This window comes from Dermacentor silvarum, unplaced genomic scaffold (assembly GCF_013339745.2).
Source record: "Dermacentor silvarum isolate Dsil-2018 unplaced genomic scaffold, BIME_Dsil_1.4 Seq384, whole genome shotgun sequence".
In the NCBI taxonomy this organism is placed as follows: Eukaryota; Metazoa; Arthropoda; class Arachnida; order Ixodida; family Ixodidae; genus Dermacentor; species Dermacentor silvarum.
In genome coordinates this window covers 160808-174951 of record NW_023606150.1, presented here as the reverse complement: position 1 = coordinate 174951, position 14144 = coordinate 160808, and the positions used below count along the sequence as shown (strand labels likewise).

Genomic DNA, 14144 nt, shown 5'->3' with positions numbered 1-14144 from the left:
ACGGACGAAGAGGAGATTTCGAGCTGGGATCTCTTCAAAGAGAAGCTCCGCGACCTTTTTGGCAATCCGTTCAGTCGCTAACTCGATGCCAAGAAGGTCCTTGCCGAACGTGTTCAGACGTCGACCCCGTCCTACGGCTCGTACATTCTCGACGTCTTGGCCCTTTGTGCCAAGACTGACCCGAACATGTCGGAAGACCATAAGGTTAATCACGTCCTTAAAGGCATTGCTGACGACGCCTTCAATTTACTGGTGTTTACGAACGTCACCAGCATCAATGTGATCCTCAAGGAGCGCCGCCGTCTCGAGCATGCTAAAAGCTGCCGCGTATCCCAGCACATCACATGACTTCCCAAAACAGCTGCTACGTCATCCTGTGACGACCTCTTCCACCAGCCTTCGCGGTGTGACCACTTAACGCACATCATTCATCGTGTGGTCGAAGCAGCACAACCGGTGGCCCCTTCATTCCCATCACCTGATCATTCTCCGGCGACGATCTCCTTCATCTATAGCCGTCGTCCGTCAAGATTTGTCCAACGTCGGCCTGCACTCCGTTCGTTCCGTGCGCTCGGAACCTCTTTCTTACCGCACGTATCCACCCCGCTCTTCTTACTCCTCTTATGGACAGCGCAACCCGTCGTCCGAATGGCGAACCGTGGACGTCAAGCCGATCTGTTTTAACTGCCGCCGCATTGGACATATCGCTCACCACTGCCGCAGCCGCTGGACTTCTCGGACGCGCTTTTCTTCTGATCACCACCCTCGTCCGTCTAGCACCTCCTTTTCCTTCGCTCCTTCTATGCCTGACCCATCATCTGACCCTGCGACACCTCTGACATGAACCCGTTACTCCCGCATGCCTTCTTCCTCCGGCCTCGTTCGCCCCGTCACGCCGTGCTCCGTCTCCGAACATCCGACCGCAGCACCCCCGACCGGAAAACTGTACAATGCAGCTTCTGGGGGTGGAGCTGCATCGGCGATATTGGCACGTTATCCTCGCTTGACCTTACCCACGAACCATAATCTTTTGGATTTTCTTGTTGACAATGTTCCTCTGTGCGCGTTGATTGACACCGGGGAGCATGTGTCCATTAAGAGTGCTGCCCTTTGCCGTCGGCTCCAGAAAGTTCTGACGCTTGCCCAGAAATGAGCTGTATGAGTCGCCGACGGAGGGACTGTCGCGATTGTTGGCATGTGCTCTGCCCGACTCACCATTGCTGAGAGACACACCGACGTTCTTTTCACCGTCATCGAGCATTGCCCTCGTGAATTCATTCTCGGTCTGGATTTCCTCGCCAGTCATTCTGCCCTCATTGACTGTTCGGCCGGCTCACTTCGCCTTGACTTGCCTCTTCTTGCCGACCCTGTGGACCCACCGCCAAGCCATTTGAGCTGCATGGATTTTATTCGCCTACCGCCTCACTCTGTGACACACGTCAACGTGTTTTCCTAACCGGCTGTACCTGACGGCACTTACGAGGTCGCACCAATTCGGGCCGTTATACTTACACCTGGTGCTATCGTGCCGCACAGTGTGCTGACAATTACTGGCAACCGCACCTGCCTTCCCCTTGTCAATTTCGCGCTAACCGCGCAAGTCCTGCCTCAGGAAATCTCATTGGCTATAATTAGCATTGTGCAGGATGATGAAGTCGAGCCATTCACAGTTGAAGATAGCTACAGCTCAGCCCATACCATGACGTCATCTCACGGCAGTGAAGTCGACATTGAGAAGATGGTTTCCGCTGACCTTACACGTGCTCAAGCTGAAGCACTCTGCCGCGTTCTTGAATGCTATCGGGACATCTTTGACTTTGACAATCGACCCTTAGGTCGAACGTCCGTCGTGACCCATCGCTTAAATACTGGCGATGCGACCCCTATACACCGACGTCCATATCGTGTCTCTGCGTCGGAACGAGCTGTTATCCAACAGGAAGTTAAACAGTTGCTGGAAAAGGACATTACCGAGCCTTCCTGTAGTCCCTGGGCTTCTTCCGTCGTACTTGTCAAAAAGAAAGATGGAACGCGGCACTTTTGTGTAGATGATTGCCACCTGAACAAAGTCACAAAAAGGACGTTTACCCTTTGCCACGCATTGATGACGCTCTGGACTGCCTGTACGGTGCCACCTATTTTCTTCTATCGACTTACGGTCCTCTTATTTCCGACGCTCTGTAAAGGATTTTGCGACCATTGCACGTCCCCTTACCGTCCTCCTGAAGAAAGACGTCCCGTTTTCTTGGGGTCCTGACCATGCCGCGTCTTTCTCGCAGCTCGCTACTCTCCGGACTACGCCTCCAATCTTTGCCCAGTTTGACCCGTCTGCCTCAACGGAAGTTCGAACTGATGCCAGTGGTCACTGCATAGGAGCAGTGTTAATACAACGCCAGCGTGGACATGATCGTGTTATAGCCTATGCCAGCCGAGCATCTCCCGCCGAGCGCAATTATTAGATCACCGAGCGCGAGTGCCTCACTCTTGTGTGGGCTGTTGCGAAGTTTCGTCCATACTTGTACGGACGCCCACTTAGTGTCATCACTGATCACCATGCTCTCTGCTGGCTATCCTCGCTCAAAGACCCCACTAACAGGAGGTCCCCTTCCAGCTTCGTGCTCTGGAACCTCCTGTATCTTCATTTTTGTAAATGAATAAAACATTCTGATTCTGATTCGATTTAGCACCCGGATTGGTAAATCGTAAGTGGTACGGATTACTGCGCCAGCCAATAATAAAATTTGCGGAAGGCGTGCTTTGCGAATAGTGGAGGTTAACTTCATAATTTATTCTCGGTCGGCACTTGCGTAAGAGGCGATTTGTGGGTGCAGGCATAGAAAAATTGAACGTAATGTTACTCGAATAACTTGCTCATGGTAACAGTACAATGAAAGTTTCTGCAAATGCAACACCAACAGCCGAGGACCACCGGAATACAGCGCTCTTCCTGTTAGCATCGCCACTGACAACCTCGGAATCCAGACAGCTCTAATAACTAGGCGAGTATATTGAGTCACGCCCAAGTGAGAGCGTCCGGTCTTGTTTTTATGACCTTCAGTTTTCATCACAATGGTCGTACACTCGGGAAAAATTCATGGAACTGGAAGGTTGCAATGCTTTAATTTCCGGCTGTTAGTGTGGTTACTCATGAATGGTGCTAATGACAGTACCACTACAGCATTAATATAGGACCGCGTGAAAGTTATAACCTAAAATTAGAAGAAAGCCTAAGATTTTCCCAACTATAAGCGTGTTTTACCCCTTCCTTTGCATTAAACAGTTGTGAGTAGCGCTTGTCCTTGTTTCTCCCTTTCGTGTGTCTGTCTTTTTTATTGCGCTGAGTTATATGTTCAGTTATGCAGAACCAACTAGCCCAACAATCAACTATTCTTTTACCCCTCAATTTCCTAAATATACGAAAATAGTAACTAACCTTATTTATTTACTTTGGTTATATTGATTTGCATTTTCCCTCTATTTTTACCTGAGTTGCTAATCGTTATGCATGTACTAACAGGAAGTCCCCCTGACAGTTTTTTCTTTGGGACCTCCTGCTATATTACTATTACTTGTAACTGTATTAATGTAGAATAATAAACGATTGATTCATTTATTGATTGACAAAAAAACTGAGCAGGCGAAACTAACGCTAACCTGCCAAGAGAATAGCACTCACATATTTTTGCACGCCACTAGGCAGACAACAAAAGGAACTTGTGTTTCATAAAATTCACGTTTTATTTTGACTCGCGATAAGCAATTAAAATATCGAAACAATTATTCGTTCATAGAAATGATTCTAATATAATAAAGTTTTAACAATTGCAAAAGGAACATGCTGCGGTAATACTACTTGCTCCAAAGTCAGTCTTTCTTATTGGATACGGGCGATTCAAACGTAATGCTCAAGTTTATTGTCTTGTGGATGGGGGAAACCTCATCATAATTTACAAGTATAGTATAGTAAGTATAGTATAAGTATAGGATAGAAAATACAAAAAGGTGGAAGTGCAATTCGATGTAGTCGGTAGAGATGCGTCGGGGTGTTGGGCGTCAAGCAAAACACAATAGCAAGAGTTCAGTTGTCAGTCCTATCTTTAAAGCGTGAGCTTTTCTTAGCTCCATCCTTAGTCTCTCGCTGTCATTTTGGCGTAGCCGTCAGCAAGATAGGAGGTGTTCCACCAACGCGAGTTTGGTCACGTGATGTGAAGCCCGGTTCCCTGCTATACGCCCCGATGGTGCTGCCCTTGGCGCATCACGGAAGAACTTGGCAAATGGTCAACCAAAGAGTGCGAATATTTTGAGTTTCTAAGTGTAATTAAGACAGAAATACAGAAGAGAAACAACATGCTCGTTGGAAAGGAAAAAAAAAGAAACTAAGAAGCTGGTGGACCAGGGAGATACAAGAAGCGACGCCGACGACAAAGCATCACGATAGCACAGCGAGGCAAAAAAAAAAGCGCAGTTTTCGCAGGATCAAGTAGCCAGAAAACGGGATATATCCGGGAGCAAGAATCTACGGTTCAAATACTGGTTGAAGCAAAGATAAAATGTGAAAGCAAACGTTGGTTGTCGAAACTACGTGAAGGAAAGAAGGTGGTACCTAGAATATTTCGCAACCACATAAATGTATTAGACGGGAAGTCTGGAACAATACAACAACATATCGTGACGAAGATGGAAACAAACTGGAAGGGGACGCGGCTTTAAATTACATCCGGACAATAACAGCCGAGTCTTTCCAAGGCAAGGACGAGGTGTATTTGAGGAAAAAAAGTGCATGAAAGAGAACCATATGGAAAAGGAGCTGGTGCTAACAAATTTCAGCTGGAAGAAACTCGAAGGGAAATTCCTACACGCACGCCACATGGCTAGACGAGGTTCCGTTAGGGTGCTTAATGAACTAGGACAAAAAAGTAGGGAAGGTCTGTTGAAAGCGGTAGAAAAAACGTTAAAGATAGACGGATACCAGACAGTTGGCGACGGGCAACGGAAAGACAGGTTTAGGCAACTACTGTATACAGCTTTTGAGGGAGATTTACCTAGAAAATACATTTTGCGTTGAACGGGAAGGGATGAAGAGCGCGAGGAGCACGCTCATATCAACAAGGACAGGAGTGCCGTTTATCCCCGCTGCTATTTACGAAGTACATGGTAAGGATGGAAAGGACGATGGAGGGAAGCAATGTCGGGTTTAATCTCTCATGCACACAGGCGGGTTAAAATAGTAAATGAGCAGCTTCGAGGTTTGTTTTATGTGGATGATATTGTGCTGCTAGCTAACAAGCAAAGTCATATGCAACATCTGACTAACATGTGTGGACAGGAACGCGAGAATTTGGGACTGAAATTTAGCGCTAAGAATCAGGTATTTATGGTATGTAATGAAAACAGTGAACAGACAGTGTCAATACAGGGCCAGGAAATATCAAGGGCAAAATATATAAATACATTGGTATATAGAAATACGAAGGCATATATATATATATATATATATATATATATATGCGAAGCACAACTTCGCGGTTATCTTAGGTTTATATACCCAAGAGTTTCGGTCGGTGGACCGAACCTTTTTCAAGGTCGGCTCCCTTGAAAAAGGTTGGTCCACCGACCGAGACTGGGTAAAAAATACCTAAGATAACCTAAGTTAAGCACAAACATAAGTTGTGCTTCTCATTTTTCTAAATACGCTTGGCCCATTGAAAAATGCAGTGACTACTATATATATATATATATATATATATATATATAATATATATATATATATATATGGCCTTCGTCTTTCGATGCCTTCGTTTATCTGCACAGCAAAGCGGAAGATAAATGCGAGCATAACGAAACGCGGATCACTATGGGGATACAATCGGTACGAGGTGCTCCGGGGTATGTGGAAAGGTGTAATGGTTCTAGGACTCACATTTGGAAATGCGGTTGTTTGCTTGCAATCATGGATACTATCGGGACTCGATAGCAACCAAAGGTTAGTGGGACGCTTCGCATTAGGCGCTCACGGGGAGACTACGAATGAAGTTGTGCATGGTGATATGGACTAGAAAAGCTTTCAAGAGGGGGAACCTCAGAGTAAAATTGTTATTAACAACAACCGAGGAAAATGGAAGAAACTAAATGTACTGGGAGAGGTGTTCAGATTTTTGTAGAGGGAAAACATTGATTCTCGGTGGAGAAAAATAACTAGGAAGCTTACCAGCAAGTACGCGACCAGTATAGTAAGTAATACCCCTGTTACACGGCACATGTAATGTCATTCGCAGTGAATGAGGTTACGTTCAATGCCATTTTTGTAGCTTCTACACGGGCATAGTGAATGACATTCACAACTAATAGCGTTCGCCCATGAATGAGTTTCCCTAACTCATGCACGCGCGAGTTGTGTATTCTCGACGACAGGAGCTTGGCAAAAAATTACAAAATCAATAAGTAAAACTAAATGTAACATATTTTCAAATAACCTTCCATCTTTACCATTGTATAGTAAATAGTAAAGTAATATAGTGAAAATATGTAAAGAAGAAGCTAATTTGCAAGGTTTCTTTATCATAGCAGCCTGCCGATAAACATTGCCATCAATTGCGAATGTCATTTTGTTTAGCCCTGTAGACTTGGGAACGCAAGACCGCAATAACATACGGCATGAATGTCATTTACTGCAAATGACATTACATGTGCCGTGTGACAGAGGTAAACATGGCTACAAAAATATCACGCACAATGTCACAGAGACTGAGACTATCTCTTGGGTGGCGGCAAAGAAAAAGAAAATGAGTAAATATTCTATGAGTAAATACTTAAGAGAAAAAAATGAAATCAGGAAAGAAACAATTTACGATAACTCAAAGCAAAGCTCTTTTCGGAGCGAAATCAGGATGCCTTACAAACCGCACTTTTAAAGCTAGGTACAATAAGGAAGAAGAAGCATGGGCTTGCTGCGGCAAAGCTACGGAAACGATGGAGCATGTTTTATTTGAATGTGCAGATCGAGCGGTCGATTTAGGCTCCTCGGGCCTCCTTGAAGCCCTTGGGTTCAGCAAGAGCAGGGGCAAAGTAAGCATGTCCGCATAGAGATTAGTAAGAGGCGATTGGACGTTTGTTGGAAGAAAAGTGGGTAGACGACAAACAACGGAGGCGTAAAAAACGAGGTTCGCAATATGGGTTTAATAAGTTTAGCGATCACATCCATGTTATCAATCAGGTAATCGATAAATTTGCGGTGTACAATAAACCTCTCTCTATGGAGTTCATTGATTATGAAAAGGCATTTAATTCAGTAGAGATACCAGCAGTCGTAGAGACATTGCGTAATCAAGGAATACAGGAGGCATACGTGAATATCTTGGGAAATGCCTACAAAGATTCCACAGCTACATTGATTCTCCACAAGAAGAAAGTTACCTATCAAAAAGTAGTCAGGCAAGTAGACACAATCTCTCCAATGCCATTCACTGCATGCTTAGAAGTATTCAAGCTCTTAGACTGGGAAGGCTTAGGAGTGAGGATCACCGGCGATTATCTCAGCAACCTTCGGTTTGTAGATGACATTCCCCTATTCAGCAACAATGGGGACGAATTACAACAAATTATTGAGGACCTTAACCGAGAAAGTGTAAGAGTGGGATTGAAGATTAGTATGCAGAAGACAAACATAATGTTCTATAGTTTGGCAAGGGAACAATAACTCAGGATCAGCCTCTAGAGTCTGTAAACGAGTACGTTTATCTATGTCAGTTACTCACAGGGGACCCTGGACATAAGAAGGAAATTTTCACAAGAATAAACTTCGGTTAGAGTGCATACGGCAGGCATCGCCAAATCTTGACTGGTTCCTTACGATTGTAGTTGAAAAGTGTATAATCATTGCTTTCTACCAGTACTAACATATGGGGCAGAAACGTCCGTCCGTCCGTCCGTCCGTCCATCCGTCCGTCCATCCATCCATCCATCCATCCATCCATCCATGGGCGGCGGTACCCCCGAGTGCCCCTGCAATATCGTGGGCGTTTTGCCGCGGCGCGGTCACGCCTTGCTTTTCCTTTCTCTAATCGGGGGTGGGCGCGCGTTTTCCGCTGCTTCGCGGCGCTGAAATGTATTGGAGGAAGCAGGACTTGCAGGCTCCCAAGCAATTCGGCGAGCTTGGGATCGGGATCGAACACGCCTAGCCCGCACCACAGCTAACGCTTGAGCATTCGCGTTACACACTTGTACACCGTCGTGTGGCTTTTACTGTATTCGCCTTGGCGCCTAAGAAACCACTATCGGAATATTACATTGCAGCTTCTGGTACCTACCCGTTCCCACCGAGAGCACGGCGAGTCCCCAAACCCAAATGGGGTCGCCTGGATCGCCTTTGACAGTGGCGGCGTCCGTCCAGCGCTTGATCCACACCAGTTGCCACGACGCTGCCAACCGAGCTCACCGCCAGCAACAGTATTGCAGGCACATGCCTATACCGCACGACTTCAGCGAGTTCCAGATTACGTCACGCAAGACCTGCAGAAGAGACGCGTAAGGTATAAGTTTCTCGTAGAAGGCAGGGTCATTCCATGGGCAGACGCGACCAGGTCGGAAGAGAGCAACATGGATCGCTCGCTATTTTGGATGTAGTGAGATTCAGCAATGTAGTCCAATTTTGCTATGGTGGCATTTTCAGCCATCTCAGAAGCCGTGGCAGCCCTGTTGGCCAATCAAAGCTGACAAAATGGTGAATTTGATTACGTGTCGGAATTAGAGTGCGCCCCGTAATTGCATTCTCATTCGAAATCAAAGGTCCATCTTGGCAAACCATCAGTGAGCAAGCCGAGATTCGAGCGACAGCGTATGTGGTCAGGCATAGCGGGGCAATAGAACGCATTAGTTCGACCTACGTGCGCTTAGCGTAAGAAATTCAAGCCCACAAATCAACTTAAGTCTCCCGAATTTGCGTATGCATTCAATCTGTGAGTGTGCTACACCTGGAAGATAAATTTGCTGGCAGTTTCCTGACTACGCATTCGCTAAACGGTGTACCATGTTTTTCTATGGGGAACATTGGCTGCACAAAGACGGTACAGTTAATTGCGTTACGGTTCCGTGGCGCTCTGTGATTGAACGAGGGTTGTTCCTGGAGCCAACGGTTCGACAGGGGGATTTGTCTTCGTGAGGGCGCCAACTGCTTTGTCGTGGCAAGAAGCATTTGCCCAGCTGTTGCCCTGCTTGTCGACATGTTGCCTCCATAGGCATTTTTCGTTCGACCATTGTTGATTACATGCTATATGCCCAAATCAGATAAAAGAGTAGCGTAAGCAACAATTAAAGCATAACAAAACACCATATGCTAAAGAAAAAGCGCTAGCACTTGGGAATAAAAACTTATCAAAAGAAATACATCCCTGGAGTAACGTCAGAAAATGACAAAGCAAATGGCTGCGACCGACTCCGTAAGGCAGGGCTAGAGATTAAGTTATCAGCTACGTCAGTATTCACAGAAGAGTTGCGACGATAAGTCAACGGTTGCGCACTGATATGACGTTGACTAGACTTTAATGCGTAATGACTGGTTGAACGGAATAACGAGTAATATTCTCTGAAGGGGCTTACCTTAGTTGGCACGGTGTTCTCGTCTTGGATAAGTTTTCCTTTCAAGACATCCTCCCTTGAATCCTGCTGACACTTTCTTTCAATAATAAGAAAAGAAATGAAATAAAACAGGTAGCACAAGTCTAGCACATCTGCGAATGAAAGCAGTGCTCTACGAAATCAACGCACAAGTGAAGTGGAAGGGAATTTCGAACTATCAGCACTATGCCCGTGCTAGATGCTTCCTATTCCCGTATAGCATATTTGGTTTTTGATCGGCAACGACGACACACAACGCCGAAAATCCTGAAGCCACTAAAGCGACCGATACGTCACACATTGAGAAAAGAAAGCCGTATGAGCGAAGCTTTTTCTGATGTGTTTCAAAATTAGGTAATTCTAAAGATTCGGCTTCATTCGTGCATTTTCAGCTGTGACTGGAGGCTGCGTAGTCCGGCGATCTTGGGGAGGATAGTGATTCGGGCCTTTGGTGTTCGCATCAGACGAGTCTTCGTGCACACTGACATGCATTGTTGAGTTCCGCGGAGGTGTTGTCTGCTACACCTTGTAGTAAAGCGTTTCCCGCGGTTTCTGTGAGACATTTGAGTACTTGATGCCGGACTGCCCTGATTTCATTGCGGAGCGCACGTCGCTCTTGAGAAGCCATCTTTTTGGCCTGCCTTCCACAAGCCTCGATGAATGCCTGTATTGCCGATGAATACCTGTTTTTGCGCCTCGACGTGACCTGGCTAATCGCGTCTTTCATTCTCTACTAACAAAATGACTTGGCTTACCGTTTTCCGTGCATTTCTTAACTTCTTTTTCGTGACAATGAAGCTGGGGCACTTAGTGATTATTTTTTTCAATTACTAGGGGTATTCTTTCACCGAAGGCGCGCTATTCTTCTCGAGGCTTCCCAGAAACGGACATTATACGCCATCCCCCGACATGGCTCGACACAAGACAGTATACGCACCCGGCGTATCCATATGCAGCACCATGTGCACTACGGATTCGTCGCACACCGGCTTTTTTTTCTAAGGATATACGCAACGAAACGACCAACGCTACCTAAATATCCTTACTTCGACAAGCATACACCGTGAGGCGCATCGTTCCATCAATAAACTAAATTGATTTGTTTATTTTAAGGCGAACGCCTTAGATCTCTGTTTCAAGGTCGCATTGTGAGGTATAGAAAGTCACGTGACCCAAGGCCAGAAGCGAACCAAAGCATGTGCAGTCGTGTATAAGAGATGATTAATGATGATCAAAGTTATATTATTGATTCATATCTGATTGGCTTATGGGTATTAGGGTGGATTAAGGTGCATTATGATGGATAAAGGTCGATTAAGGTGGATTATGGCGCAATAATGTTAATTAATGTGAATTAAGGTCTATTATGGTGGATGAAGGAGGATTAAGGGTATTAAGCCCTATTAAGGCAGATTAGGGTAGATTAAAATGGGTGAAGAAGGATTAACATGGAGTAGGGTAGGTAAAGGTCGAATAAAGTGTATTAAGATGGATTAACGTCGATTAAGGTGTATTAAGAAGGATTAGGGTGAATTAAGGTGGATTAGGGGGATTAAGGGGAATGAAGACGAATTAGAGCAGGCTTTACAAGGTTTTCTTATTCGCGTCTCTTAGACGATAGCTAAGGAGACCTGGGAATTTTCCTTCCCCAGTTTTGTGTGAATAGCTTCATTGCATACTTTCGCCTGTTTACGTGCTTATATTTTCAGTAAGAGCAACTCCTGTTGCGTAGCCGAACAGCGGGGCGCGTTTGTCGCCCAACTAGATCTTTGTAACACATGTTGTGCTGTCGCACAAGAGCATCGTTGAGTCCGAATGTTTAGATGTCGTAGTGTCGCTTTCTCCGCAGCCACGTTTGTCGCCCAAGTCCGCTGTGCGTCCGTTGCAGAGATGCGCCCGTATATTCTTTCTTCGATGATAATGCACATTTCAGTGCCATATACATGCAAAGTCTATTTGTGACTACTTTCACTTTTCCTATATCGCTTAGGGGCCGCAAATTCTGTGGTCACCTAGTTTGCTTTAGAAGTGAAATAGCCCTAAATGTTTTCTTGTTTCTGTTGTGGGAATCAATGTGACCTGCGGCAAATGTTTTCTTTGCTACTTTTCCTAGTCTTTCTTTTAATCACTCTGTTTTCAACTGTCGTCTTGTCCTGTCAGCATTGGCTTCTTGGTTTATGTTACCCTTGCAAACTTTCGTAGTGATATATCTTCCTCCGGAAGCAGTACAGACAGACAGTTGACATCATTTGCTTCCTTTCTTCTTTGTCGATTTGTATACCAGTTTTTAAATCAAATGGAAAAAAAAAATGCTCCACTGAGTCATACAAGGCCCCAACCACAGGCTTCAACTGCCACTACTGTTGCCTGTAGTGCGTATCGAATCGATGTTGACTGCATTGCAGAAAAGAAGTTCTTGTAATATAGTGGTCTTCACTGTTGGAGGGTGACGCTATCTTAGTCAGTTCCGAGCTTAAAGACTCACTGAAGTCCACTGATATTTTTTCCGCAGCCTGCGAAATTGAAAAGAAGACCACGCTACCAGATTTCGCGATGTGATCTCATTTCTGTCAAGCCTAGTACGTGCTGCGCATGAAGGAAGAGGTGCAGTCTAGGGCCAGTTGGTGATTTGTATGATTGTCCGGAAAAATTTTCAAACGATTTGCTGAGTTACGGGAATATTTTCTTTATGCTGTGCGAGAACTGCGTACGTCTGAAACGCGGTTGAGGTGCACAATTCCATGGCACTGTGTCAGTGAAGAGGGCAGGCGCCATTAACATTTCCCTGTCTTTGTTCTTATTTTGGAGGTGAACCAAGCCGCTGTGTTTGAATTAAAGATTACTGGATTAGAGGTCGCTATAACTAGAGCTGACATAACCTGTCCACGTCGGTTGTCATTATATCTGCGTATTGGAAGAAACTCCGCCACGTGTGACTGTTTGCCTACGTAAACGAGATTATTCATCGTGGAATGCAAAGGCCTACCTGTTACAGCCATTGATGTCGGATGTCTTCAGGTGATGCATGTTGCGCATCCCTCCGTTCTTGCACAAGCCTGCCGGCTTTGTTAGTACCGCTCCCGTCTTTCCACACATGAAGAACACATAGTCCATGTGCTCCAACAAGCGGGTTTGGCTTGTGACAATCAGCCTCGTCTTCAAGGAAAAGTAAAATAAAAGCCACATTTTAAGTGCTAGCACTTTAGGGCCGGGCTGCCGGCGTTTAATGTGATGTCATGTCGTCGTGGTCACGCGCAAAAACAAGATATCAAAACTCGGTCAAAAGAAGTGAAGAACTGATCAAAACCGGTTCAAAATAAACTAACATGATTCAGAATAATTGGACAGACAGGAATAATCAAGCATTAAGCGCATTACTTAGCAGAAACTCGTGAAAATCGCTTCAGATTTTGACGAGTTTCCAAAGCGCCAATCTGGTACCAGCGCAGCGCAAGAGAGGGCGCCACCGCCAATTCCTTCTCATTTGTGCAAGAATAGCACAAGAACAACATAAAGGAAACACCGATGCACCACTGCTTCGCATTTCCCGGGTTTCACGTTAGTGGAGCCGCATTAGCATTGGATTTGAACTACATAAGCGCATAATATGAATCAAGTGCTTAATGTAGCTCCAATCCTGCTCCAATCCCGCGCTTGTGTACTTCAAACCAACGGCGAGCTAACATAAGTGAAACACCGGCGCATCATTGCATCGCACTTCCCCAGGGTCGCTATAACGTAAAATGATTACAAACTGTTTGATTCCAAACTCCTGACGTCAAATTTACGTAACCACCAAAGCAAGAATCGGGCGGTGACACGCAGCGTTGTCTGAACAACCCAATCAAACACTTTCCTCGTTTATAGGAGGTCACCTTTGTTCGCTTTCAAAACCAATAACACTGTCTACACTCAGCGGTTTTTCTTATCTAATTGGCTGCAAAGAAGCGAGGAGCACGCTCTAACGGAGAGGGTTTCGATGGGGCCGAGTCAGCAAACTGAAAATAGATAACCGCATGAATAGGGTGGTGCCGGCTTCTCCTATTGGTCCGCTTCGCCTTACTTAGCTTGCGGTGGCTGTGCAACGGAAGGATAAGAATGCCGTTAAAACGGATCCTCAGCAAGGAAGAGTTGGCAGAGTGATGTCGTATGCATGCCGAAAGGGCTCGATAACGTTTTACTGCCACGCAAAAATGGTTTATCATGCGCAAAAAAATACATGCTCACCGGCAATATCGAGTAGCGAGCGCCTGAGCCATCGGCGGGCAGCCATCTTCTATTCCTTTCGGAACGGGGCAGTCTGCGGCTATTCAGAAAAATTTTGTGTTTTGTTCGGCATATTAATGCATTTTTTTCGCGTACACGTCACTTTGACGTGGTGAGTTTTCGCGGTTTCGTGAGATCGCGTGATAGACAGGCGAAGTGGGCGTAGCTAGAAAACATTGGACCAATAGCAGAGATAGCATTTTGAAATAGCATTTCAATGGTGAAAAGGCGTCGAATCAGGAATAGTTTTTTCTTCTGTGCGGTTT

General features: G+C 45.5%; 1 protein-coding gene across 1 annotated transcript in view; it reads right to left on the bottom strand.

Moving 5' to 3' along the window:
* The window catches only part of LOC119435027 (uncharacterized), a gene marked incomplete at its 3' end in the record, with an annotated part of 73829 nt that extends 59944 nt beyond the window's left edge, over positions 1-13885 (bottom strand). The window contains exons 1-2 of the mRNA XM_049659672.1: positions 13840-13885; positions 8307-8417 (exon numbers count right to left, since the gene is read on the bottom strand). Coding sequence (XP_049515629.1) covers positions 8307-8417; positions 13840-13885 — 157 coding nt within the window. The remainder of the gene's footprint in view (positions 1-8306; positions 8418-13839) is intronic.
* Between the last annotated feature and the right edge of the window lie 259 nt (positions 13886-14144).